The following is a 23,494-nucleotide window of genomic DNA, read 5'->3' as shown; positions in this document are numbered from 1 at the left end:
CTCTGTTTTTTCTTGGGAAACACATCTTTTCTCATCAAGAGTCCCCTGCTGAAGCCTCTCTCCACTTGTGCCCAGAGGTGGTGGGTCGTGGTGCTGCAGTAGCCACAGCTCCTTGTGGAGCCCATCAAAAGCAGGCGTGGCTGCAAATCAGTGGGAGCATCTTCCCAACAGGAGTGCGAGAGCCTGGGATGTGGACACCTCATGCTTTGGCTCCTGGACCATTGCAAAATGTCCTGGTGCTGGTGGATCTGAATCTTGTTTTTTTTCTGGTTCATCCACTGCACTGAAATAACCTGCACTGTCTCTGTTGGATCTGCTACCTTTTGCCTCACAATCCTGTTTGTCCAAGGCTTTCTGGATAGGGATGAGGGAACTCTTCTGATGCTCTCTGCCTTTTGAGGCTCAGCCTCAAATCTGAGTGTTGAGAATGGGAGAAACAGTTGGTCTGAGCTGATCCATCAGCATCTCCAAGTGAGATGCTGAGTTCTGCAAGAGGGGACATTTACCTGATGTAGCTCCTCTCAGGGCCTTTCCTGGGCATGAATAGCTCAGGTGAACACAGGAAGCCTTTGAAGGAGTTGGAAGTGAGCTCTGGATCTGTCTTTTGTCCCGGTGGGGCTGTGGAGCTTTGTTGCAAGGTGTTGGTGGAGCTTGTTGCAAGGTGTTGGTGTGAAGTACCTGCCCCAGGGGGGATGCTGAGTGTGCCGAGCTCCGTTCCCAAGGAGCAGGGATGTTGTGCGCGGCTTCTGGCAAGACTCTGCCACCCTGGTTAGGCCCTGCCCCTTTCTCCCAGTTCCTCTTGTGAGGGCTGGTAGCACTTTGTTTTCCGGATCCAGACAGTGGTTCTTCTGGGCAAGAAGATCTCCTTTCCCCTCCGGGTGACCGTCCCCTCTCTCGGTTTTTCTCCCCTGTGGTCCAGGTTGTCTTCAGGCAAGGTGAGTCCCGAGAGCATCCGCACGCTCCGTCCCCCCTCGGAGTCCTCTGACGACCAGGGTCCGCAGGCCAAGCGGATGCTGAGCCCCACCAAGGAGAAGGAGCTCTCCCTTTACAAGAAGACCAAACGAGCCATCAGCAGCAAGAAGTACAGCGTCTCCAAGGCGGAGGCCGAAGCCGAGGCCACCACCCCGATCGAGCTCATCAGCCGCGGGCCCGACGGCCGCTTCGTCATGGACCCGGCGGAGATGGAGCCCTCCCTGAAGACACGGCGGATCGAGGGCTTCCCCTTCGTGGAGGAGACGGACATGTACCCCGAGTTCAGGCAGTCGGACGAGGAGAACGACGACCCCGTCGTCCCCACCTCCGTGACCGCCCTGAAAGCGCAGCTCACCCCTCTCTCCTCCAGCCAGGAGTCCTACCTTCAGCCACCAGCATACAGCCCCCGGTTCCACCGGGCGCTGGAGGGTCCCGGCGCCCTGCAGGCCACGGGCCAGGCCCGCCCGCCGGCCCCCCGGGCTTTCCACCACCAGTTTTACGGTTACCTCAGCAGCAGCAGCCCCGGGGAGGTGGACCCGCCGCCCTTCTACATGCCAGAAGTCAGCCCGCTGAGCTCGGTCATGTCCTCCCCGCCGCTGCCCCCCGAGGGGCCCTTCGGACACCCCACCATCCCCGAGGAGAACGGGGAGAACGCCTCCAACAGCACGCTGCCCCTGGCCCAGACCCCCACGGGGGGCCGGTCCCCCGAGCCCTGGGGCAGGGCCGAGTTCCCCTTCGGCAGCCTGGAGCTGGCCCCCGCGCCGTTCCCCCACCAGCTCCAGCCCTGCGAGGCAGCTGAGGGCTCCCAGCCCACCGGCTGCCTTCCTCGGGGGCCACCCCCCTCCTCCCTCCAGGTGGTCCCCGCGTCCTACTCGGGCATCCTGCCCCTGGAGGCACCAAAGAGCTGGACCGGCAAGTCACCGGGCAGGGGTCAATCCTCCGTGCCCGCTACCACCAAGTGGCAGGACAAACCTATGCAACCCATGGGATGTCAAGGGCAGCTAAGACATACCAGCCAAGGTATGGGCATACCCGTGTTGCCTTACCACGAACCGTCCGAGCCCGTCGGCCCCAGCGGCACAAGCACATTCAGCCTGGACACCAGGTGGTACGAGCCCCAACCCCGACCTCGGCCCAGCCCTCGGCAGGTCAGGAGGGCTGAGCCCAGTTTACATCAGGTGGTGCTACAACCTTCAAGGCTTTCTCCTCTGACCCAAAGTCCCCTCAGCTCCCGCAACAGCTCCCCGGAGCTGACCGCCCGTGCCCGGCCCCGGCCGGGCCTCATCCAGCAGACGGAGGTGTCGGAGATCACGCTGCAGCCGCCCGCGGCCGTCAGCTTCTCCCGCAAATCCACGCCGTCGTCGACGGGATCCCCCGCGCCCAGCAGCCGGGGGGACAGCCCCAGCTTCCGACCGACCACCGCCTTCACCCCCGTGGGCACTGGCTTCTCCAACTCCCAGGGCTCCTCCCTGCCCGTGGACACCATGGATGTTTTCGGAGACATCCCCTCTCCGAGGAGGGCTGGCGAGGAGATTCTCCAACCGGAGCCGACATCCACCACCACGGTAGCCGCCACGGGGTAAGTGTGTGAGCCCCGTGGTGCCCCTCTGGCCCCTTCCTGGCTTCCCCCACCCTGCCTCACCCGCTCCCTCTGACTCCCTCCCTGCCATCTCCATCCCAACTCGTAGGGTCTCTCTGGGCACGCTGCAGCATCCCTTTTGGAGACGGCGTCCCGCGGGCTTTGCTAGGCAGAGGTTGGTGCCGTGGGCATGGGTTGCATGGCCGCTGCCCAGGAGTGCTGGGCTTTAGGGAGGCGACATTCCCAGTGCCGGTGGCACATTTGCCTCCAGCCTGGCCGCTCCCTTGGGAATCTGGGAGCGCTGTGACTCGGGCTACGGGCCGTCCACCAGGCGTGCAAAGGCCTGGCTCCCGGCTCGCTTAGGTAAGTGTCCTGGTGTCACTGGAGGTTGTTTCCTCTTCTAGTTGCTGGCTCTTGGCTTTCTTCGAACGTTAGGGCCGCCGCCGCCGCGCCTCTTGTCTTCCTCCTCTTCCTTCCCGCGGAGTCTAGAGAGCTTTAATGCATGACAGAAACAGCTATCACGGTCACCGCCCCACCTGCAAAAGGGATGCTGCAGCCCCAGGACGCGGGCAGGGAGAGATCAAGGACTTAGCCACACCAGCAGCATGTCAGGAGAGGAGGAAAAATAAAAATAAACTAAGCCCAGCGGAGATCGGGAGGCTGCCGGCACGCTCAGATCCTGCCCTAAAGAGGGATGTGGCTGCACTAGACAGTAGCGGCTGGTTTTCCAGGTACCAGGGTTGCTCCAGGCAAAAGCGTCTCTCTCTCTCTCTCCTCTCTCTCCTCTTTCTCTCTTTCTCTCTGTATTTCTCCTCTTTCCCTCCGTCTTTCACAGCACCTTAGACCCCGTAGCCGTGCTTTCGTCCCATCCTTTCGTCTTGCTTCATTTTGGCTTGTTGTCTGGTGGGGTCGAGCCCCCTCCTCCGGCTTGTGGCACAGAGGAGTCGGGGGCCGGGGCTCCCAGCCCTGTGGAGCCGGCGCGGTCGGAGGCGTTCGGAGGAGAGGCGTGTGTTTTGGGGAGGGGGGAGGCAGCGTTTCACCCCGCAGTGCCCTCCGCATTTCACTCCCTCCCTCTGGTACCTGGAAGCGTTATGGCCTTAGAAAACCCCTCCGGGGCTGCACGGAAGGCAGGAGGGCTCAGGGGAGAGAGGATGGGGAGGGAGAGGAGCTGAACGAGCCTGAAATGACTTCTGTGTGCCTCTGGAAAACGCAGCTACGGAGTGATGCAGTTAGGCATGTAGTCATAGGTCCATGTCTCCTGGCAGGGCACCCCAAGGAGACCCAGCTCCAGGACAGAGCCGTGTTAAAGCAGCACTGTTGTCCGTGCTTTTATGCAGTGTATCCATTCGCTTCGTTGATTATCGTTTTCGTTTCTTCTTTTCCTTTCTCTTCTGTTTCTTTCCCCCTTTCTTCTCCAGCCTCGTTTCGTTTGTGTTTCAGTTTGGTTTCTTTCCCTCCTTTTTCCTTTGGAGTTGTTGACGTGCTGATGTGTTGCGGAGCTCGGCTCCTTGCGGGTGTTGATAACTGCTTTGTTTTTGATTAATCTCAGCTATCTGGGCAGTGTTGTCGAGACAAGCTTCTCCTCAGCTCAATAGGTAAGGGTGATCCATGTCCGAAAGGATGGTGTGGGTGCTGTGGAGGGTGGCCGGGAGCGGGGCATGAGAGGGGACACGGAAGGGGCTTTTCCAATACCATCTCTTCCTTTAAAGGGGAATAAGGAATCCGAAAACACTAGGAAACACCTCTGGACGCACAGTCTCTGTGGCTTTTGGGTTTCCCCTCCCAGCAGCAGGCCACTGCTCCTCTGCCTTTGGGGTTTGGGGTTTGGGATGAGCCGAGCTGTTGTCTCCCCATGGCTGCCCTTCCTTTTTTGGAGGACAGTGGCACGTGGCACCTTTGGCCCTGGCAGATTGCACGAGGGTTGCGTGGTATTAGGAAGGTGAATGTTGAGGTGGGGCTGTCCTGGATGATCCAAAGCAGGAGGAGCCCACAGCCAACCCCTAGAACCAGGTAAAACATCTGGAGCAACCAGCTGTAGACAGCTCAGAGTGGGGCTCCAAAAATCAGTCTCCAGCTGCAGTCCAGCACATGGAGAATTTAGTTTCCAGCAGTACCTGGATCTATTTTCTTTTTCCCAAGTCTCCTAAATCATGGAAAATGGGAGAAGTCTTTCTCCCAAGATAGACTGTATGCTTGGCAGCAGCATAACTATGGTTTCAGGCTGCCAGAGAGGTGTTTTATCCTTCCCAACACAAGTGTAGTCGTAGTAAAATCCCTCCCTCCCTGAAATTCTTGTTGGAGAAATCTCCAAGACTTGTTCTGACCCAGCTGTAATTAAACAGCCCTACGCAGACCTTGAAAGACTCTCCCAAGAAAATTCCTCTTGGGCTGCCTTCATGAGGCTGGTTTCCTAGATGGCTGTGGGCATCCCTGGAACTGGGATGGAGTAATTTGGAGATAGTTTTCAGGCCTTAGAAGCAGAGAATGTCTCTAAAACTGCTAAATCCAGACAGGATCATACTAATTTGTGACCCTGAGGATTGGGAACACTGACCTATTTGGCTGTCAGCCAGGCTGGTTATGAAAGGAGAGGTGGGATTGCAGATAGGAGCATTTCTAGGGCCAGGCCATGGCCAAACTTCCTTAGGACTGGCCTTACAAAAACTTAAACTTTGCTGCCTTGGATGGGAAGAGTCAAGGTCGTGGCCAACACTCTCCAACAGCCTGCAGAGCCTTGTTGGGCTGGAAAAGAGCCTCACGACAGAGATGGGATGCCCAGAGAAATCAGGGGGATGTTTACAGGAGAGGGAAATTCCTCCAGCTGACCTGGAGGGTTGTCCTGAGGTGTGGAAAGCAGGAGAGGTAAGGAAGGAGTGTTGGGTCATGGTGATGGGAGCAGGGATAGGATGTGTGCTTTGTGCAGGAGCTCAAACCCCTCCCATCTGAGCCTTGCAGCCTCCAAAGCTCTTGAGCACTTGGCCACCCTCTTCTGGGTGGGTATCCCATGAGGAGCAAAGCTGGCACCGAGCCTTGGTGAGATCTGGGCTGTGCCAGGCTTCTCAAGGAATAGGGAAGCCTTCTGTGAGGACGTGGCTGTTTATTCTTTTTTTCTGTGGCACTTCCCCACTCTGGGAGCATCAGGGACACGAGTGAACATGGCTTTAGCACAGCAGAGCTGAGTCCAGGCTCACATCTGCGTTTGGTGTGGCTCTTGCACAGATCCTGGCTGGCTCCCATCTCCAGTGCTGGGTGCTGCGGGCTGATGGATTTTGAGGAGCAGGATCATAGTGCCCAGCAGGACACTTGCTGTGTCCTTCTCCAAGATGCTGCTGGGAGGTGGAGTTGCAGGAGCGACTCCAGAGTCCTTATCACCAAAAAGGGGAAGCCAGAAGAATAAATCTCAGTTAATAAGTGAGGAATCCCGTAAAGAGCCCAGCCAAGTAATTTCTTGATGGTTTGGGGTCATAAAATTGTCAGTGCGTGCAGAGCACAGGGATTTTATACCAGACCAGCCAGATTTCTGTGCTGCAGTAATAAAACCTGAGAGGAGGAGAGGGAGAGGCAGCGTGTGGGCTCAGCTCGGTAGTGGCTGCAGCGTGGTGGCTTTTGTTAGGTGAAGCTCAGGTAGTTTTTATGGATGGGCAGGGATAAATAATGCTGTTACCGAGTCGGCACCAGGAGTTTTCCCATCTTCTCCTCTTAGGATGCAGCGTGCATCTCCGGACAGGGAAAAGGGGGCTGTCGTCTCCCTGCAGAGGGAAACCCAAAAACCACAGACAAGGCACCAAGCTCCCCCGCCCCTCGGCACCGCAGCCTGCCCTGGGTGGCCCCGCCGGCCTCCTCTGCCAGGACAGCACTGCCAGTGCTGGGAGTTGGGGGGCTTGGCCGTGGCGTAGAGTTGAGTGACGAAGGGACATCGGTGCCAGGAGTGCGGGAGGAGCAGCACCCCTCGCTCCCTGCTTGAAAGAAAACAGGTTCCCCTTTAAAGACTGTCCATGTGCTGATCCTCTGCATGTGTTTCATGCCTCCTCCCGCTTGGAGAAGTTGTGAGTCCGCTTGTCTGAGTGCGTTTCTCCTTTCTTTCTTAAGTATTATTATTATTATTATTATTACTATTATTTTATTTTTCTTTTCAGTCTCTTTAATTTACTTATATATTTTCTCACTCCTGTTTTTCATTTATCTTCCTCTCTCCCCCCTCCCTCTCCCTGTGACTGTATCCCCCTCTTCCTCTCCAGTCCGACCCCTTTTCCCTTGCCCTCTCTCCTCTCCGTCAGCATGGTGGTGAAGTCCGTTGTGTAGATGAGTTGTGGTGTCTGCAGACCTGTAGAAGGTGTGCTCCTTCCCTCAGCCTCTTCCTCCCTCATTGCTGTGCCTTGGCAGCAGCAGCTCTGGGGCCAGGGGCCGTCACCGCTGTGTTTCTCTAGCACCTCTCTGAAGGATCCCAAGCATTCTGGGATGGAGGCAGCAGCCAGAGCTGCCTCAGAGCAAAGTGGGAATTCTGACTTGCAGGAGCCTCCTGTAGGAGAATTGAGCTCTTCATCTGAGGAGGATGAAGGGTTGAAGCACATGGAGGCCAAGACACAGTGGGCTCCTGTCCAAGTGGATGCTCTAACTGGTCCGAGTGGATGCTCTACCTCGTCCAAGAGGATTCTCTAACATGCCCAAACTATTTCTGGATGTCAGTGTCTTGAGGAGAGAAGGAGAAAGGGAATGCGTGTTGAGATCTCCATGAGGTTAAATATATGTACTGTGCCCTTGAATCTCCTGTGCTCTTCCTTTATACGGGTTCCCTTTCTGGGTGGAAAGAGATCGGTGATGCCTTCAGGGATCTTCTCCCTTACATCTTTGCTTTGGATGTGGAAGGACATTTGAAGAAGAGCAGCTGAGATGTGTGTTGGGTTGGATACTTCCTCTCCCCTGGCTACCTGCTCCTGTCCTGGGGCTCTCAGAGGTCCCTCAGTACCTTTGCGGCCTCTCCAGTATCTCTCAGTCCATGCAGTTCAGACCCTTGCTCATGCAGAAGGGTTTTCCTTTGGAGACTCGAGGAAAACTGCTGCTCCAGGTGTTTGTGGTGCCTCACAGAAGGCTTGTGTCAGGAGTTCACATGGGCTTCTCAAAGCTCCTTTGCCCAGCTCTACACTGAAGTTTCTAGAAGAGGTTTGCCCACCTCTCTGAGCCTCTCGTCTGTTGGTATTCAAGATCTCCCTCGTGCACGGGCAGCTGCCCAAAATGTTAACTCTGGGGGCAGGAAGAGGCTTTTGGCTGAGCTTAAAATGAAAATTAATTTGAAATAATCAGAGCCCTTTGAAGAAAGAAAGGGTGGGTAGAGCAGATAAAATTTGGCTGGTGAGTAGCATCATTCTGTCCTCCTCTGTATCTCTTCCTTGCCAGAGGTCAGACAGTATTTATGGTGACACATGGGTTCAGCACACTCACTGTTTATGTTTGTGTGTATAAATACGAGTCCAATTATGGAGAACTAGTGGAAATGAGCTTCAGGCAATTTCCTCATAATCCCCTGCGTAAATCTGTCTAATTTTGTCAACATGCCACAGTAGCATCTTCTTAGAAAGAAAAAGGAGTGGGAAGAGCAAGAGCCTTCTAAGAGCTGTGCTTGAATAATATCAGCAAATACATGGGAAGAGGTGGCAGAAAGCAGGTGCTGATGGGCAGGATGGTGGCAGGATCACCGAGCCCGACGGTGTCCAGGGCTTGGCACACCTGAGCTCCGTGGATGATGGACTGGAGCAGCTGAGGCCACCTGCATGAATGTACCTCATGTGCAAATCATAGAAATGGAGGATATAAAGGGGGAAAACCCTGTTATTGACCATGCAAGCAGGAATTGCTGCAGGGAATCCCGTGCTGTTGGACCTGTGGGTCGCTGTGGTCCTACTCTGAGCCAGCATGTGCGTGGCTGTCCGTGTTGGTGCAGCTCAGTGGCTGGAGTGGGTGGTGTAGCCTCTCTCATAAGAGGCTGGTTGCACTTGGGAGCAAGGTGTTTATGCTCTGCAACTGCAAATGTCTCTTCCCAACGAGGGAAAGCTCTCGCCTGGATCCAGCCAGCAGGACTACCAGCATGTCTAATGAGTTGCTTCATCTTCAGCTGACGTGCTGCTCTGCTGGGAGCTGGAACAGAGGCTCTCTGGGAGCTGGAACAGAGGCTCTCTGGGAGCTCTCCACACATTCACTTTTCTGTTGCAATGGGAAACATGAAAAGGAGCTTTTCTATTCCCAGTGTTTGGGTTTCTCTTGCGTCTGCTGTGCCTCAGCTGCTTTGTCACCTCACGCTGCACTTCCCTGGGTGCTCTCCAACGCTGCCAGCAGAACTCAGAAGCTTTGCAATCACAGACATCTTCAAAAAAACCCCACCCTTCTGCTCCCCAAGGGCAAAAATCCCTTGAGAGTTCTTTGCCTGTGCACTCCAGCTGAAGTATCACCGCTCTGGAGCCGCTTGGGATGTTGGATGTGGAGTGTTGCTGTTGTGCTCTGTGTGTGGAGATGCACAGCTCCGTGGTGGTACACAGCCTCTACCTGGAACCCGGGGGAGATGAGGAGCTCCAAACTCTCTGTGGGTGGGTGTACTCTTGTCCCACAGCCCAGGAGTGCAGGGTCTGTGCTCCAGTCCATGTGTTTGTCCCTTTCCTGCTGCTCCCACCGGCATCTACAGTGTTCTTGCAATGCTGGGTGGGTCTCACCTTGCTGACAGACTGGGAGGATGTCATCCACAACGTTTTAGTGCCAAAGCAGGAGTCTGGACATGCTGATGTTGCCTCCTTGCAGCCAGCTGAGGCAGCTCCTCTGCCTGCCCATCCTTCTGCCTGTGGCTTGCAGGGTTTGCTGATCCCTGCCCCAGTCACGGACATCTGAAGATGCAGGAGCTGCCGTCAGCACATGTGTGCGTGGTTGTTGTGAGAAGGTTTGGTCACTGACCTCTGGTGACCGAGCTGTGAGAGCAGAAGAGAGTCATCTCCTTTGAAGATGAAGGCACACTGGTTTAAGTTTTCCTTTCCTCGCTGGATCCTGGCTTCAAGCATTGGCTGTACTGCGATAAAAGGTGCTTTGTGGATCTCTCCCCTGTTGTCTCTGGACACCTTGTCTACAGGTTGCTCGGTGATGACTCAGGTTGACCTGTGGCCTCAGACTTGTCCCTCTTGTGCCATTAGAAGTTGGTGCAACTTGGAGGGTCATGGAAGTAAAATGAGGCAGAGGAAGGAGATGGGAAAGCAGCAAGAGGGGGGATGCTGTGATGTGTTATAGATAAGAGCTGGACTGCCCGCTCTCCTAAGGAAAAGGTTTTCCTCTAATGCTCTGCTCTCTACAGCAGTCATGCTTTCCAGGCCTTGGATGGGAAAAACAGGTACAGTGAAGGAAATAAAGTAAAAAAACCCTTTGCAAAGGGGAGACTGTTTCACCTTGAGCTGGTTCCTGTAGAAGAGTTCCTCAGGGGCTAGAGCTGGAAAGCTATCCCTTGCAACTGCTGGCTCTCCTGCAGGAAGCACCCCTTTGCAAATCCCCTCCTTGTCCTTGCAATAAAACCTTGTCAGTGTTTCCATCTCCAGCTCCCAGCCTCTTGGTGTTCCAGGAGCAGATGCTCCCGTGCTGTTGCGTTTCTGTTGTCGCCTCTCACAGGGACCTGGGAACGAGGTACCTCTCCCGGCTCTGTCGGTGTGTGCCCTTCGTGTCCCTGTCTGTCGTGTGGCCCCTGGTTTTTTTTGGCTGTGGGAGCAGGGCCAGCAGGATCCTGCCTCCCCGCTGTTTGTGGCGCCGGTGTTGTCCATCACGGGTGGCTCGTGGTGCCCGTCTCGATGCTGCCGTGCCGCTTCTGCCTGTCTCTTTCTCTCTTTCTCCATCCCAAGGGGTTTCCAACCACTTCCCAGAAATACCTTATCGGACATAGGATCTGCCCCGTCCTTTTTTTGTTTAGCAGTGTTGGCATGGCAGGCAGGTGGCAGGTGAGCTGGGGTGCCCGTGTTGGACGTGGCCGGTGGGACCGGCCGGGTCACGGCGCTGCTCGGAAACGTGGAGGGGAGACGTAGGGGCAGCGGGGACGCCTCGCTCCTTTCATCCCGCGCTCCGGCACACCTGGCTGGCCCTGCTCCCTCAGCCCTGGGTCTCTCACCTCTTCCTTTTCCACGGCAGAGCTGGCTGGGGTTGACCGATCCCCCACCGGGGACGTCCAGAGGCCCGAGTGTGGCCAAGAGCTGCTGACGGCGCCTGTCTGCTTTTCCTTCCTAGAAAACGTCCATCTCCGCCCGGGGACGCTGCTGCACCTGAGAGGCTCGAAGCTCTGAAATACCAGCGGATAAAGAAGCCCAAAAAGTCATCCAAGGGCTCCTCGAAATCCAGAAAACAACCCAGTGAGTGTGAGGACCCCGCGGTCCCCAACAGCATCCCTTCTGTCCCTCTGTGGGCAGAGCTTGGGCAGGTCCCTGCCGGCTCCAATGCTGGGGGTCCCCAAGCCCATTCCTGGATGCTGCCCTTTTTCCCTGCCTCCCAAAGGGATGGCTCCTTGCCTGTGGGTTGTCCCTCCCTTGCTCCTCCAAACCGAATTCCTGTTCCCTGCATCTCCCTTCTGTATTTATTTTGGATTTGGAGTGTTCATTTCATTTTCCCTGATGCCCAAAACGTGCTCCCTTCTTGCCAAGCGGCGGGTTCAGGGCCAGGCTTGCTGTAACCTCCCTTTTACAGCAAGCAGAGCGCTCTGCCCTGCTGCTGGCTCCGGTCCCATCTGCCTTCTCTCCCCCCTTCCCAGACGGCTCTGCCTCCCAGGTTCAGCACCCTCCCAGCTCTCAGGTACTGTCGCCTGACGAAGCTGTCTGCCTCCGCAAGAAGAAGAGACACCCTCGTCAGGACCCCTTCGCCCGGCTCTCGGCGCTGAAGGACGACCTCTGCCACCGGCAGCTCCCCGAAGACCAGACAGCCATTCTCAACAGCGTGGACCATGATGACACCAGCGGGCACGCCACCCTGCTTTAGCCTGCGCCGGCCCCAGGAGGTTGAACAGGAGCGGTGGAGGGAGCTGATGGGGATGGAGGTGATGGGAGAGAGGGGGGACACTCTGATGCTGCTGCCTCTGCCGGGGGGTTCGGCGGCTCGCGGCGGGGACGAGCTGGGGGGACCCTGGGGCAGACGGGGAGGATGCTTTGGGCTGGGTGCTCCTTGGATCTGCTTCTCCCCCCCACCCCAAACGGCTTCGGTGGTGGGGTGGGAAGGGTGGGGGGTGTTGCACCTCGGTTTTGGGAAGGATCTCTAGGCTTCAAAGGCACAGACGGAGCTTTTGACATCTGCGTCCGCGGCGCGCCTTTAGGGAGAAAGTGTGGGATTGAGCAGCTGGCCCTCAATCGCCAGAAGAAATTCAATGACACAGGGTGTAATTAATTGACAAGAACCTAACAACCCAGACAGGAACTGGTAATCCCGTGAATCTGATTATGATAAAAAAACATGACCAAATAATCCCAGGAAAGCTGTAATTGTGAAAATCTCCCCGCCTCCCCCTTCCCAGCCTCCTTTGACGTGAAGGTAACAGCAAAACCACGCGTGACATCTTTCCTTACCTATCTCTGAAAGGGAAAAGCCAGAAAGACCCCCCCGAGCCTTCCACTCAGTCTGAGGCGTGAGAAATCACCCTTTGTCTGTGCAAATGCTTTTGAGCCTCCGTGACGCGTTCTGGGCGCCGTGCGAGCGCGCGGGCGCGGGGCCGATCTCACGCGAGGGCGTCTCCCCCTCCAGGTACGGTGCGTGCCAGCTTTGAAGAGGGTGGTTGCGATTAATTCTTCCCGACACTCTGTATATCGCAGGCAAATGTCCTTCGGTGCCGTGCAGTGATGTGATTTCTTACCGTGTGTGATGCTTAATCTTGACTCGTAACCGCGAACCGGGGCGACGCAGGCGTGCGAGCGGAGGGGGTTTGGCTGCGTTGGTCCCAAAAGCTGCGTTGGTCCCAAAAGCCTCCGTCGGCAGGTGCTGAGCCCGGGCGGGAGCGGCTGGAGGTGCCCAGCTCTGCGGATGGACACGGACGGCTCCTCGGAGCGGCCGCACAAAGCTAAGCCCAGCGTTTCGCGTCAGCCTAACACACGTTCCTGCTGGTTCCCCCCTTCCTTTCTCCCGCTCCAGCCCGGCCGTGTCGGCTGTGACACCCGCCGGGGTCGTGTCCCTCCCTTTTGCCCCCTGTTCCCCTCGGTAATGCTGTTCTAACTCTTCACCAGAATGTATTTCCTCTTCGAAGTACTTAGGGTAGGTTTGGTGGCTGGTGGTTTTCTGGATTGCACAGGCCATTTTTTTTGGTTTGTTTTTTAGCAGGAAAGGTGGAACCCGCTCCGAGAACAGCCGGGCTCGCTTTCCTGCTCTGCCTCCACTCTCTGACTGCGTGGCCTTGGGCAAGTCACTTAACCTCTCTGTGCCTCAGTTCTCCCATCTGTAAAATGGGGATAAGTCATATTTGAGCACTTTGGACAAGCACTTGGTGGCCTACAGACTGCAAGTGCTACATAAATGCTTAGTGCTGATACCAAGCAATCCCTACCTTTAAAATATTTAGAGGTTTTTTTTGGTTTGTTTTTTAGTTTGAAGTGGTAAAATCAACCGCTGTATCCAGGTTTGCACAGTTCTTCCTCTGCGGTAAAGTGCTAAACCCTCCAGCCTGCCTGGGAATAAAACACCGAGTGTTTCATGTAGATATTCTGGCTTTGAGTGGATTCAGGCTGTAGAAAAAGCATCAGGAGAACCGAAGAGCCTGCAGGCATGTTTTTGCCCCAGGCTCTCTATTTGCATATGAAACTTTTGTTTATTCCCAGGTAGAATTGCCAAGAGATTCTCTGCAATCTCGCCTTTAATTCTGCTTTGCCTTGGTTTTTGCTCTTGCTGCTGGTTGAACCTCCAAGGGCTGAGATGTTTGGAGAAAGACGTGAGCTCTGGGTTGTGATCCGGCACTCCGGCCACGCCACGCTCTCAGGTCGGAGCCTGTCTATTGCTCTGCCAAAAAACACCTGATTTCAGAGGTTGTGCTTCCTCTCCCAGCAGGATGCTCGGGAACCTTCGACCACCAAAAGCAGAGCACCGCGTCTTTTCCAATCTCCAGGCCCTCAGTAAGGTTTGAACCACTGGACAATGAATCCTCTGAATCAATAACGAGATATTTCTGAGCTTTAACAACTTTGTGTAGGTGGTCTTCAAACCATCAGCAGGTTTGTCTCGGGAAGGAGGGAGGGTCTGGCAGAAATGTCCCTCTCTTTCCAGCCTGCACCAGGGCCTTTTATTGACGTGACGAGTGACCTGACGTAAGAACCTCAACTCTCAGAGTGAGAATTCAACTTTGCTAACAGTATGACTGCAGATTTCTTTTATTTGAGTGTGTTTTTAGGGTTTTCCCTAGAATCCGCTCGGATCTGAATTGATTTAATGCCATTCTCCCGCTCAGCAGCGGGGAAAACTCTGCCTGGCTCACTTCAGCTTGCTGGTAACTTCAGCTGGGCTGCTCCCGATGGGCTGGGCTGCTCCCCACGGACAGGTGACCGTCGGGGCCGGGGGAGGTGTGGAGGCTTTGTGCTGGCCGTGCCGTGGCCAACTCGCTCTTCCTTTCGCTCTCGTTGCCTCAGCCTCTCCAACAGAGGGTTGCTTTTTCCTTTGAGTGCTTTCCAAACTATTTATGACGCCCGTTCCGATGGGCAAGGCGCTGTCTTCAGGCTCTTGAGGTTGCTACCTCGGGACTGTGCCCCATCCTGTCTTAAGGAGCTCTAGAGGACTTGGAGTGCAGGGAAGGTTGACGGAGCGTGCCGGCTTGCTGCGTCAGTCTTTTGAGAGTTGTTTTCCTTTTGCAGGTGTTTTGAGCCACTGGGCTTTTCATGGTCTTCGACCTTTAGAGCCTGGAGCTGCAGCCCTCTCTCTTTCAGCCGTGTACCTGCCACGCTGCTGGAGTGGGAAATCCCGCCCGGGCGCCTCATGGAAGCAGCTCCTCCCTAAAACCATCCTTAACTCCTTTCCCTGCTAGACCGAGTTACCTTCCGATAGACTCGGGCCGTGCTTTGGCTGACTGGCTCACCTCTTGCTTTGGCAACCTCCTCGCTTCTCCCAGCCCTCTGGTTTCCATGCCCTCCAGGGGGTCGCTCCTCTCTCCTCCCTTCGGACCTGGGACATCGAAGCCGTGTCAGACGATGCCAAACGCTTCCCCCATTTCATCCCCGTTTGAACTCCGTGCCGCTTTGGTGGTTTGCAAACACAGCTGCTGCTGCTGCTGCTTCATTTTTTTTTTATTTTTTTTTTTTTTCTTTCATGCTGCAAAATATATCTTGATTTTTATCTTCCTGGGCCAAACTCTCTTATTTTATAAGCTGGTCTGAGGTAGACGGCTCTTTCTTTATCAGTAACCGTACGATTCCTCCTTGCACATTGTGAATGCCATGTTTCATTAGGTCCCTTGGCAAATCCTGGACCACGGTGAAAAAATGCCTCTGAATCACAAGGAGACTTGTCCCTGGGCTCCTCTGAGGCGTCAGTGCAGGGGTGCTAACCCAGTTTTGGGGGGTCCTTGCTGGTGCCTCTGCCTGCAAGGTGGCCACCGTGGGGGTGCTCCAGTGCCGTTTTCATGCCACTGTGGGGGCTGCAGGATTTGGGCACCCCAAGCTGGGGGAGATGACATGGAGAGGTAGGTATAGGGTGTTGCTGAGATCCCTTGGAAAGAGGGGGTGGTCGTGGGGTGCCATCCCTCGCAGCCTCTCCAATAAAACCTGTGTGTCCCTGTGCAGTCAGGGAAAAAGGGCAGGGAAAGCGCTTTGCCTGCTTTTCCAGCAGGACTTGCTGAGCTTTCACCCACGTGTTTTTGAGGTGACTTTGCCGTGCAAACCCAGCAGTGTTTCGGTTTCTCAGTGTTGACATGAAGGAAAATGCAAGTTACTGTAAGTGGGGGGGAAGGGGAGCATTTAGGGCTCGTTTGTGTGGCCCCATTTCTGTGCCTGCCACTTACTGCATCCAGAGGAACTTGGAGCAGTGGGTTTGTAGGATGTGGGGAGCTGGAGGGTCCCGGGGTCTCTTCCCAGTGTGAACCTCAGCTTGGTTTGTGGTCTGTCCCCCTGAGCAGGGGGGTCTCCACGCGCCCCCAGGGTGGTGAGGGGTGTCTCTGTGAGCAGGAGATGCTTTTCCCAGGGGGATGCTCATTCCTGCTGCCCTGTGCAGGTCACCCGTGACTTGGAGGCTGATTTGAGGCACTGCTGGGCTCCAGGCTGTTGATCTGGTGTTTTTCACCTTGTCAGCTGGCTCGGTGCCACCTGCTTTGGAGGAAGTCTGGAGGTGACAGTGTTTGGTAAAGGGAATATAAAAGGAATAATAATTTTCTGTACCCACCTCTGGGGGTGTTGAGGGCTCTGGGTTTGGGCTCAGCAGCCCAGGCAGGGCTTAGTCATGTCTCATGGCATCCTGGCACGACACGTGTTCGTGACTTACTGCTGCTCACACCTTGCAGCCTGTGTCAGGACAAAACCCTCCTGGCATTTTGGTTTCTCCTCCTGCTTCAGGCAGTGACGTAGATTTGGGAGTTCTCAGAGTTTCGGGTTGGTTTCAGCTGTAGCTCTTGTCTGGGGGTATTTTTCCATGAGGCTGGACCTTCAGGGACTTCCACATGTCCCACGTGGGCTCACTGCGGCCCCAGGCTGGCGGAGTCGATGCTTTTTTGTGGAAGGAAATCTTTTCAAGGAAGTGGAGTAAAATGCACTGTATATATGAGATATAAATAGATAGAGAAGCGTAGGACAAAGGTAGATAGGTTTGCAGAATTCAGTAGATTTGCATGTCAGGGGTATGTGTGTCTCTAGGGGAGAGTTAAGAGCTGTGCTGAAAGGGGGATTATTGGGATGGGCAAAGCAGGGAAGGGACTGGGAGCAGCTGGAGCCCGAGGGGAATTTGGGAATGGAGACGCACACTGCAGGCATGACCTGCTGCAGGCGTGACCTGCTGCACACAACAAATTGCTTTTTTCCCCTCATTATCTCCCCCCCCCCATTTTTTATTTTTGCTTTGTTCATTGTCTGTGACTCACCCGGGGGCCGTGGCATTGAGAAGCAGGAGGGACAGGTCCTCTCCTCTGCGTGTCCGACGCGCGTGGGGCGTGACACGGGACGTGACATGGGAGGGGGACGTAACGTTGCCTCATCTCTGGTGCCATCGTTTAAAGAAAAAGCTGCACCACGCAGAAACCTTTCCCTCAAGTCCCTCTAGATGCTGCTCTCCGGTTACTCATGTGAAAGCATTTTGCTTTGCATCTGTTCTTCCCAGAAAAGCGTGAGTCAGAAGGGATGAGGCAGGGGTACAGCTAAATTTGTCCCTTGAGCTGAGGAACGCGGCGCCGGCTGTGCCAGCCGGCCCCAGCAGCGACTCCTTGGAGGGACAAGATGTTCTTCACAGCGTCTTTATTTTAAACCTCATTAGCAGGACTTTGAGGATCTGCGGCAGAGAGGGGATTTGGTCATCAGTGATGCCAGAGCCAGTAGTGGGTTTGGGGGCAGCCGAATTCAGGCTGCATTCCCACCACGCTCCAGGAGCCCATCCCTGTGCTGTCTGGGCACAGTGTAACCCCTAAAGGAAATAGGATGTTTACTCCCATTTCCCCCCTTCAGCTTAATTTTGTGGTTTTGGTTTTTTTTTTTCCTGTTTCTGTGTATCTTGACTCCCCTCTGCCTGTGTTTGCTGGGGAGGAGAGGTGGGAAGCACACTTGTTCCTGCTGGAGATCTGTCAGGGAATGCACAATCCAGGAACTGAGGGTTGGGAAGCAGCATCCAGATTTGGCAACGCTGGTGCCAGCTGAAGAAGAAACTCAATATTGCACTTAATTCCCATCAGTTGGTACATCCCAATGTGGAAAGGACTGGATGCTGGTGCTGGGAACGGGCTGGAGATGGGAGCCTGTTCCCCTCCCCTGGTGACTGGGATGAAGGGGGAGCTGCCCAGTGCCGTGTTTCCCCATTTTCCCCTTTTCTGTGGTTTTGACCTGGCAGGTTTGTGCTGCCTGAGCTGTGTGTTCCCCATCACTGTGTGGCATAGGCATCTTCCTGGCCATGCTGGGTAACCTCAGGACATCCCCAATCCCAGGGCTCTGGCTGACTTTTGATACGTGCATGGATGGAGGAAGGACCGTACCTGGGGAGGGGGTGGGCAAGAGAAAGGGGGGGCAGACAGGGTGGTCCAGGCTTGGGGGGTTCAGGTGCAGAAAGCATGTACTGTAGTGGTAGCTAAGGATTTTTATACTGGTTGCAGTGGGGTGGGAAACTGGCATCCCCCAGGGAGGAGAATTTGCCCAGATTTTGGCTTTACCATCAAAATGACACTTTCTCTCCCAGGGGGACTTTTATTCTTGTCCTCCTGAGGTTGCAGGGGACCAAGAGGGCTGCAAAAGGGGGTGCCCATCTTCCCAGGACTGAAAGCTCCTCTAATATCCCCCCCACTACCCCCCCCAGCACTTATATTAAAATAAAATTTAAAAAAAACCCAACCTTGAGAAATGAGCCCCAGTATCTCTATCTAAAGAAACGATATTGGTGTATCGAAACCGCATTGTATATAAAATTAAACAAATATATATTTACTTTCTATTTTAGAAGGGGGGGGAGAACAAATATTTAAAATAATTCCTTAGTAATAGGTGTCAGAAACTTCTGTGCAGCATGAGAGAGGCTGTCAGAGGTGGGGGGGAGAGTCTCAACAGCGGGAGCAGAGCGAGTATTTTTACATTATATTGCGCTTCAGCTTCTCTGCTTCTCCATCCACCTATAAATAGACAAAAATATATATACAAATATATATATATATATAAATTATATATATCTAAGTCACATAGCTGTTTTATTTTTGTATCCATGCCTAGTGCTGTTTGAGCAATACGGTGGCGAGGGAGAGGAGGGCTGGGCGAGGCTGGGGGGCTCGTGGGGCTCCGGGGGATCCGCCGGCTCCGGCTGCCGTCCCGGCATCGCCGCTGTTTGCTGTCACATTGCTGTTTCAATAGGGAAAAATACTGAAAAGGGAAAAAGTCCCGGGATGGGGAAGCCTGGGCCTGCTGCCAGCTCGCCCAGGGCCACGGCGAGGGGGTGGTGTTTCCACCCAGGGCTTTTCTTTCCAGAGAAAAAAGACAAATTTCAGCTCCGGGGGCGCTGCTCGCAGCGGGAAGGACGAGGCCGGCTGCGACCTGGGGGGTGGCACAGGATGGGGGATGTGCTGTGGGATGGGGTCCCCACACCACTGCCTCGCTGGGTGCTGTTGGCCACCCGTCCTCGCCGCCCTCATAAATCCTGAGGGTTCCTGAAACCCTCCTGTGGTTTGTGGAGCCCCTCAGAGCCACCCAGGTGGCCACAGTGGGTCCCCACACGCGGCTGGAGCAGGGAACCTTCTCTGTAGGCACGTCAATACCTCTCCACCAAACAGAGGAACTCTGGCCATGGGGGGTTGCTGGTGCTGGGGAGGCTGCTGGTATGCACTGGGGTGGGATGGGGGCTCTCCCTGCCCGGATGGGTGGGATATGAGGCTCTCCCTGTCCCAGTGATGAGGAATGTGCTGGGGATACTTGGGGCTTTTCCTGCAAGGACCCGCCGGACCCCCTTCCCTGTGTGCCCGTGGGTGGCAGGGGGGGGATGAGGAGCCAGTTTTGGGACTGAGCAATGCCAGGGAGCAGCAAAGCACCCCCTCTGCCTTCGCTGGGGCAGGATTTGGGGATTGGCTTTGGGCAGTGGTTACCCCTCGGGCTGTGTCCCACAATCCTTGGCTCTGGGAGGATGCAGATGCTGTTTTTTGGGCTCAGATGTCCCCGAGGGGATGGTGGCACAGATCCCGAGTGCTTCCACCCCTCCAGAGCCAGGCAGAGGTCCCTCACCGTGGTCATGCCATGTCCTGCCAGGCTGAGGCACGAATGTAATCCCGGGAGCTGGCCCCTCACAGCGGCACCGTGTCCTCCGTAGGTGTCACCTGTATTTTCCATGATATTTCTGTCTTCTTCGTCGGGTTGGGGAGGGTTGGGGGAGGGATGTTTCTAATATCAAGCCAAGATTTGTTCAGCACCAATTCTTGATATCGAAGCAAAGCATGTTTGGTGGGACTAACTTGCATTTATTAGCGGTAAATACATAAGTGAGTATTTTATATGTTTAAAAAAAAAAAAAAAGGGTGTAAGGAGAAAGAGAAGGGATGAGATTTCTCACCGGTCGGTGTCCGGGCTGGGGGGGCTGCACTTCCCCCCCACCCTCCCCCCGGTGGGGCTTTGGGGTATTGCCGGGGGTGGGCAGGGGGGGCGGGCAGCTTTCTCCTTTCCCCATCTCCCCTGGAATCACTTACAGAAAAAAAACAGGAAAAAAAAGGAAAGCTATAAATGTTTACAAAGCACACTTTCCACAGTAGCGTTAACCCTCTGGATGCCAAACAGACACATCAAGAGCTGCTCCGCCCCTCCCTCCCTCTCGGCCGCGCCCACAGCATCGTCCTGCTTCCCGCGGTTTGGTTTGGTTTGGTTTGGTTTGGTTGTTCCCGCATCCCCGCTGCCTCCATCCGCCGCAGCCGCGCGCATCTGGCAGGAGCTCGCTTTTCCCGGGGGGGGATGTTTGCTTCCCGCCCCCTCCCAGGCTCTTCCCGCTCGGCCGGCGGGAGCGCTGGGAAGCGCCCGGCTCCGCTCGGGGAGGTTTTGGCTCGGTGGGAGATGCCGGCACACGCTCCCTGCCCTCCCAGATGCACTTTAAGGCCAAACTTCCCTTTTTTCCCCTCTGCGGGGCTGGCAGAGAGCAGGCAGGGGATGCTCCTGAGGATCCAGGGGGTGCAGGACCTTCCGTACGGCTGTGCAGGCTCCAGTCCCTTGGCATTCCCACGTGGGAAAGTCCTGTAGAAATCCTCCTGGAAATGCCTACACTGCCGTAAGGTTCCCGAGCCATCCTTTGGGCATTTGGAGGCCACACCTCCTTGCCAGCTCCTAGGGGAGCATCCCTGGATCACCCAGGGGGCATCCCCACATCCCTCCGGGAGCATCTCCAGCTCTCCCTTGGGAGCATCCCTGGCTCTCCGGGGGAGCCCAGACTTTTTAATCCCCTTTTAATAGGTTTTGTAGACTCTCTGAACCCTCGTAGACCTCCACAGGTAGCTCTTGATTTAATTCCCTCCTAACTCCATAGTGTTTTCCCCTAAGGCAGGATTTTCTTCCGGACCCAACAGGGGTCTGGTTGCATGGGACAACCTTTTCCTCTTTTTAAGAAGAATTTCTTGCCTCTGGATATAAAGACTAGACCATCCAACCTCGTTTCCATCTCTTGAATGTCGAGTATTACAATGTATAACACACGTTAGGGTGCTCTTTGGTGCTGTTTCAATGGTAACCAGTGGAACTGACTTTTTTTAATAACAATAACAATAAAAGAAACTTTAGTACCGCTGGTTCCATAACGTTCGTTGTCGTGACTTAATTTTATTTTTTTTTTTGAGTTTCTTTTTTAATTTTTGTTAAGGTTTTTGGTTTGTTGGTTTTGTTTTTTTTTTTAAATCCTTTTTTAATTTTTACTAAACAGTGAGTAGCGATCAGCTGCCAAAATCTCTGTGGTGTTGATTTTTTAGTGACTGCTGTGAGATGGGGTGGGCTGTGTCACACCTGAGTGGGATTTGGGATCGAGTCACTTCGTTTTGGAACTGCACACAGCAAAACTAGCGTTTGATGGGAGCCCAGACGGCAACTAGAGGGTTAATTTTTGAACTTTCAGGTATGTTCCTCAGAAGAAAATAATAATAATAATAATAAAAAAATTATAAAAAAAAAATAAGAGAAACAAAACACTATTTTTTCAGTAAGCTTTTTTTTTTTCTGTAAACGATTTACAAATAAATCTGACATGATGGTGCTGTACCAAAGCCTTATATGAAACTTATTCCGCGCTCTATATAATCTCTCTGTACCTGTATTGTTGCTCTGGGCCTTCTCCAGGGCCAGTAAATGCCAGCAGGAGGGACCGGTGGCCGCGTGCTCGGCATCGGCATCCCCGGGAAGGGCCCGGAGCTGCTCCGGGCCCCGGGGAGGGAAAGCCAAATTTCAGCATCGCTCCCCAGGTGTGCGATGAGGGGCACGGAGTGGGGGGTCCCTCACCCCAAACTCTCCTTCCGACTGGGTGCTATCCTGCCCTGGGCAGGGAACCGAGACCTCGCCGGGAGCGCTGCCCGCTCCTCCCGGCATTCCCGAGCTGGTCTCCGAGGGGATAACGACCCACTGAGCCCCCTCATCCGGGGGGATTTTACATCTTCCAGATCAGCCCGACCTCCGCAGCGCTTAGCCAAGGCAGACCCCTGGCTCTTGCCCTGCGAGCCCTCTCCCTGCCCTCCCCCTGGGGCCGGCTGGGAGCTGGGGCTGCTTTGATAGCTCTAAGCAATAATCCCACTCTGCCAAGAAAGTTGGGTCCTTTTGGCTCTTGGACTGTTGTCAGTTGACGAGTAAATGCTAAATAAGCCAACAAAAAATTGGAAGAAATGAGAGTTTGAAGCCCTGCCTTACTGGGAGTAGCTGGTCCCTCGGTCTCTGCCTGTTGGGATTTTAAGGCCTGCTGAGTACTTAATTTATCGCCGGTAACATTGCATGTTCATAGATTGACTTTTTGGGTTGGTTTTGGGTTTTTTTATTATTATTTTAATGTACCCACTATAAGAAATTCTGGCAGTGTTGCAATGTTACGTACAACTAGCCATGCTGTAGGAGAATGATGGGTTTTGGAATCGATTAACTTGCTCCTCATGTAACATTACCCTGCTTCAGAAATGTTTTGTATTTTGATATAAATAAACATTTGCTAAAAAAAAAAATATATCTATAAAAAGACTTGTCGCTCTCGTTGATTTGGGTGGAGGGGCTGAGGGGAGGGGGTGGGCTGCCCCAGAGGTGTTTGGGGGGTAGGGATGCTTCGCCCTTGGGATGCTGGGCTGTTCTTTGTCCTGAGCATCCCATGGGGTGCAGTGGGGTTCCCCAAATCATGTCTTCTCACTGGGATTTGCAGCATGTCCAAGCTGAGATGGGTACCGAGATGGACACTGATGCTCAGATCCTGCTTTTGGGAAAGGACTAGGAAGTGAGAGAGCCCAAATCCCATCTGACAGGGTGATGCTGTCCCCTCAGAGCCCAGGGATCCCACCCCACCTGCTGCCACAGCTTCTCCTTCTCATCCCCCTCCTCTAGCCTGGCTGACCCGCTCTCCCCTCCCCTTCGCCTGCTGCCTTTGGAGTTTTTTGCCATTTTTTGGCACTGCTTCAGGCGGCAGCAGCTCCTCTGGTAATAAAGGCTCTGTCAAGCAATGTAGCATGTCCGGGACTGTGCGGTGTGTGGTGCCACGATGTCCCCAGCCTCGCCGGTGGCCGTGCCACGAGGTGGCAGTGCCGGCCCGGCAGCTCCCGGCGCTGGTGATGAGGATGGAAGGAGAAGAGGCTGCCTCGACCACCTCCAGCACCTCTGTCCTCTGTGTATCTGCCCACAGGGCCAGGATGGAGGGGCTGCTTCTGTCTGTCTGGCCTCCTGCTTGTCCTTGAGCTGCCCCCCAGTGCCGGGGTGCCCACCGAGTCCCCCTGCAATGGGGCTCCTGCAATGTTTTTAGGGGCTGGCTGCTCTCCGGGGAGCTGTGCTGCCCTCACACCCCTCAGTGCGTTGGGGATGTGGCTCAGGGCTGTGCAGCATCTTTGAGTACCAGTCCCAATTAAACTCCTCCCCGGGGGGAGCAGAGATGCACACAAAGGCCACTTCCACATCCCTCGCCGGCTGCTCCCCAAAACTGTGCCCAGGGCAGCCCCAGCTTGCCCTGGGTATTCCCACATGGACCTTGCACACCTCTGTGCAGGTATCAGGGACCATCCTGCTGTGGGTGCCACAACACCCTGCACCCAGCACAGGCAGATGCTTGGGAGTCATTTAGGTGCTGCCACCCAGCTTTGCTCCAGTCTTGGTGAAGCCCTGT

At 54.8% G+C, this 23,494-nt stretch overlaps 1 protein-coding gene across 8 annotated transcripts in view; it reads left to right on the top strand.

Moving 5' to 3' along the window:
* The window catches only part of IGSF9B (immunoglobulin superfamily member 9B), a 42,318-nt gene extending 27,464 nt beyond the window's left edge, over positions 1–14,854 (top strand). For 4 of the 8 annotated variants that reach the window (XM_064634478.1, XM_064634477.1, XM_064634476.1 and 1 more), the window contains 3 exons: positions 920–2,551; positions 10,793–10,914; positions 11,310–14,854. In XM_064634478.1, the coding sequence (XP_064490548.1) occupies positions 920–2,551; positions 10,793–10,914; positions 11,310–11,533 (1,978 nt within the window). In that variant the 3' untranslated portion in view covers positions 11,534–14,854. Of the gene's footprint in view, positions 1–919; positions 2,552–2,660; positions 2,727–2,955; positions 3,086–4,100; positions 4,147–10,792; positions 10,915–11,309 lie in introns of those variants that run through there. The other 4 variants (XR_010424966.1, XM_064634480.1, XM_064634479.1 and 1 more) reach the window with 4 other exon arrangements.
* The last annotated feature ends 8,640 nt before the right edge of the window (positions 14,855–23,494 follow it).

This window comes from Pseudopipra pipra, chromosome 23 (assembly GCF_036250125.1).
Source record: "Pseudopipra pipra isolate bDixPip1 chromosome 23, bDixPip1.hap1, whole genome shotgun sequence".
Lineage (NCBI taxonomy): Eukaryota > Metazoa > Chordata > Aves > Passeriformes > Pipridae > Pseudopipra > Pseudopipra pipra.
This window is presented reverse-complemented; position numbering and strand designations above follow the sequence as displayed.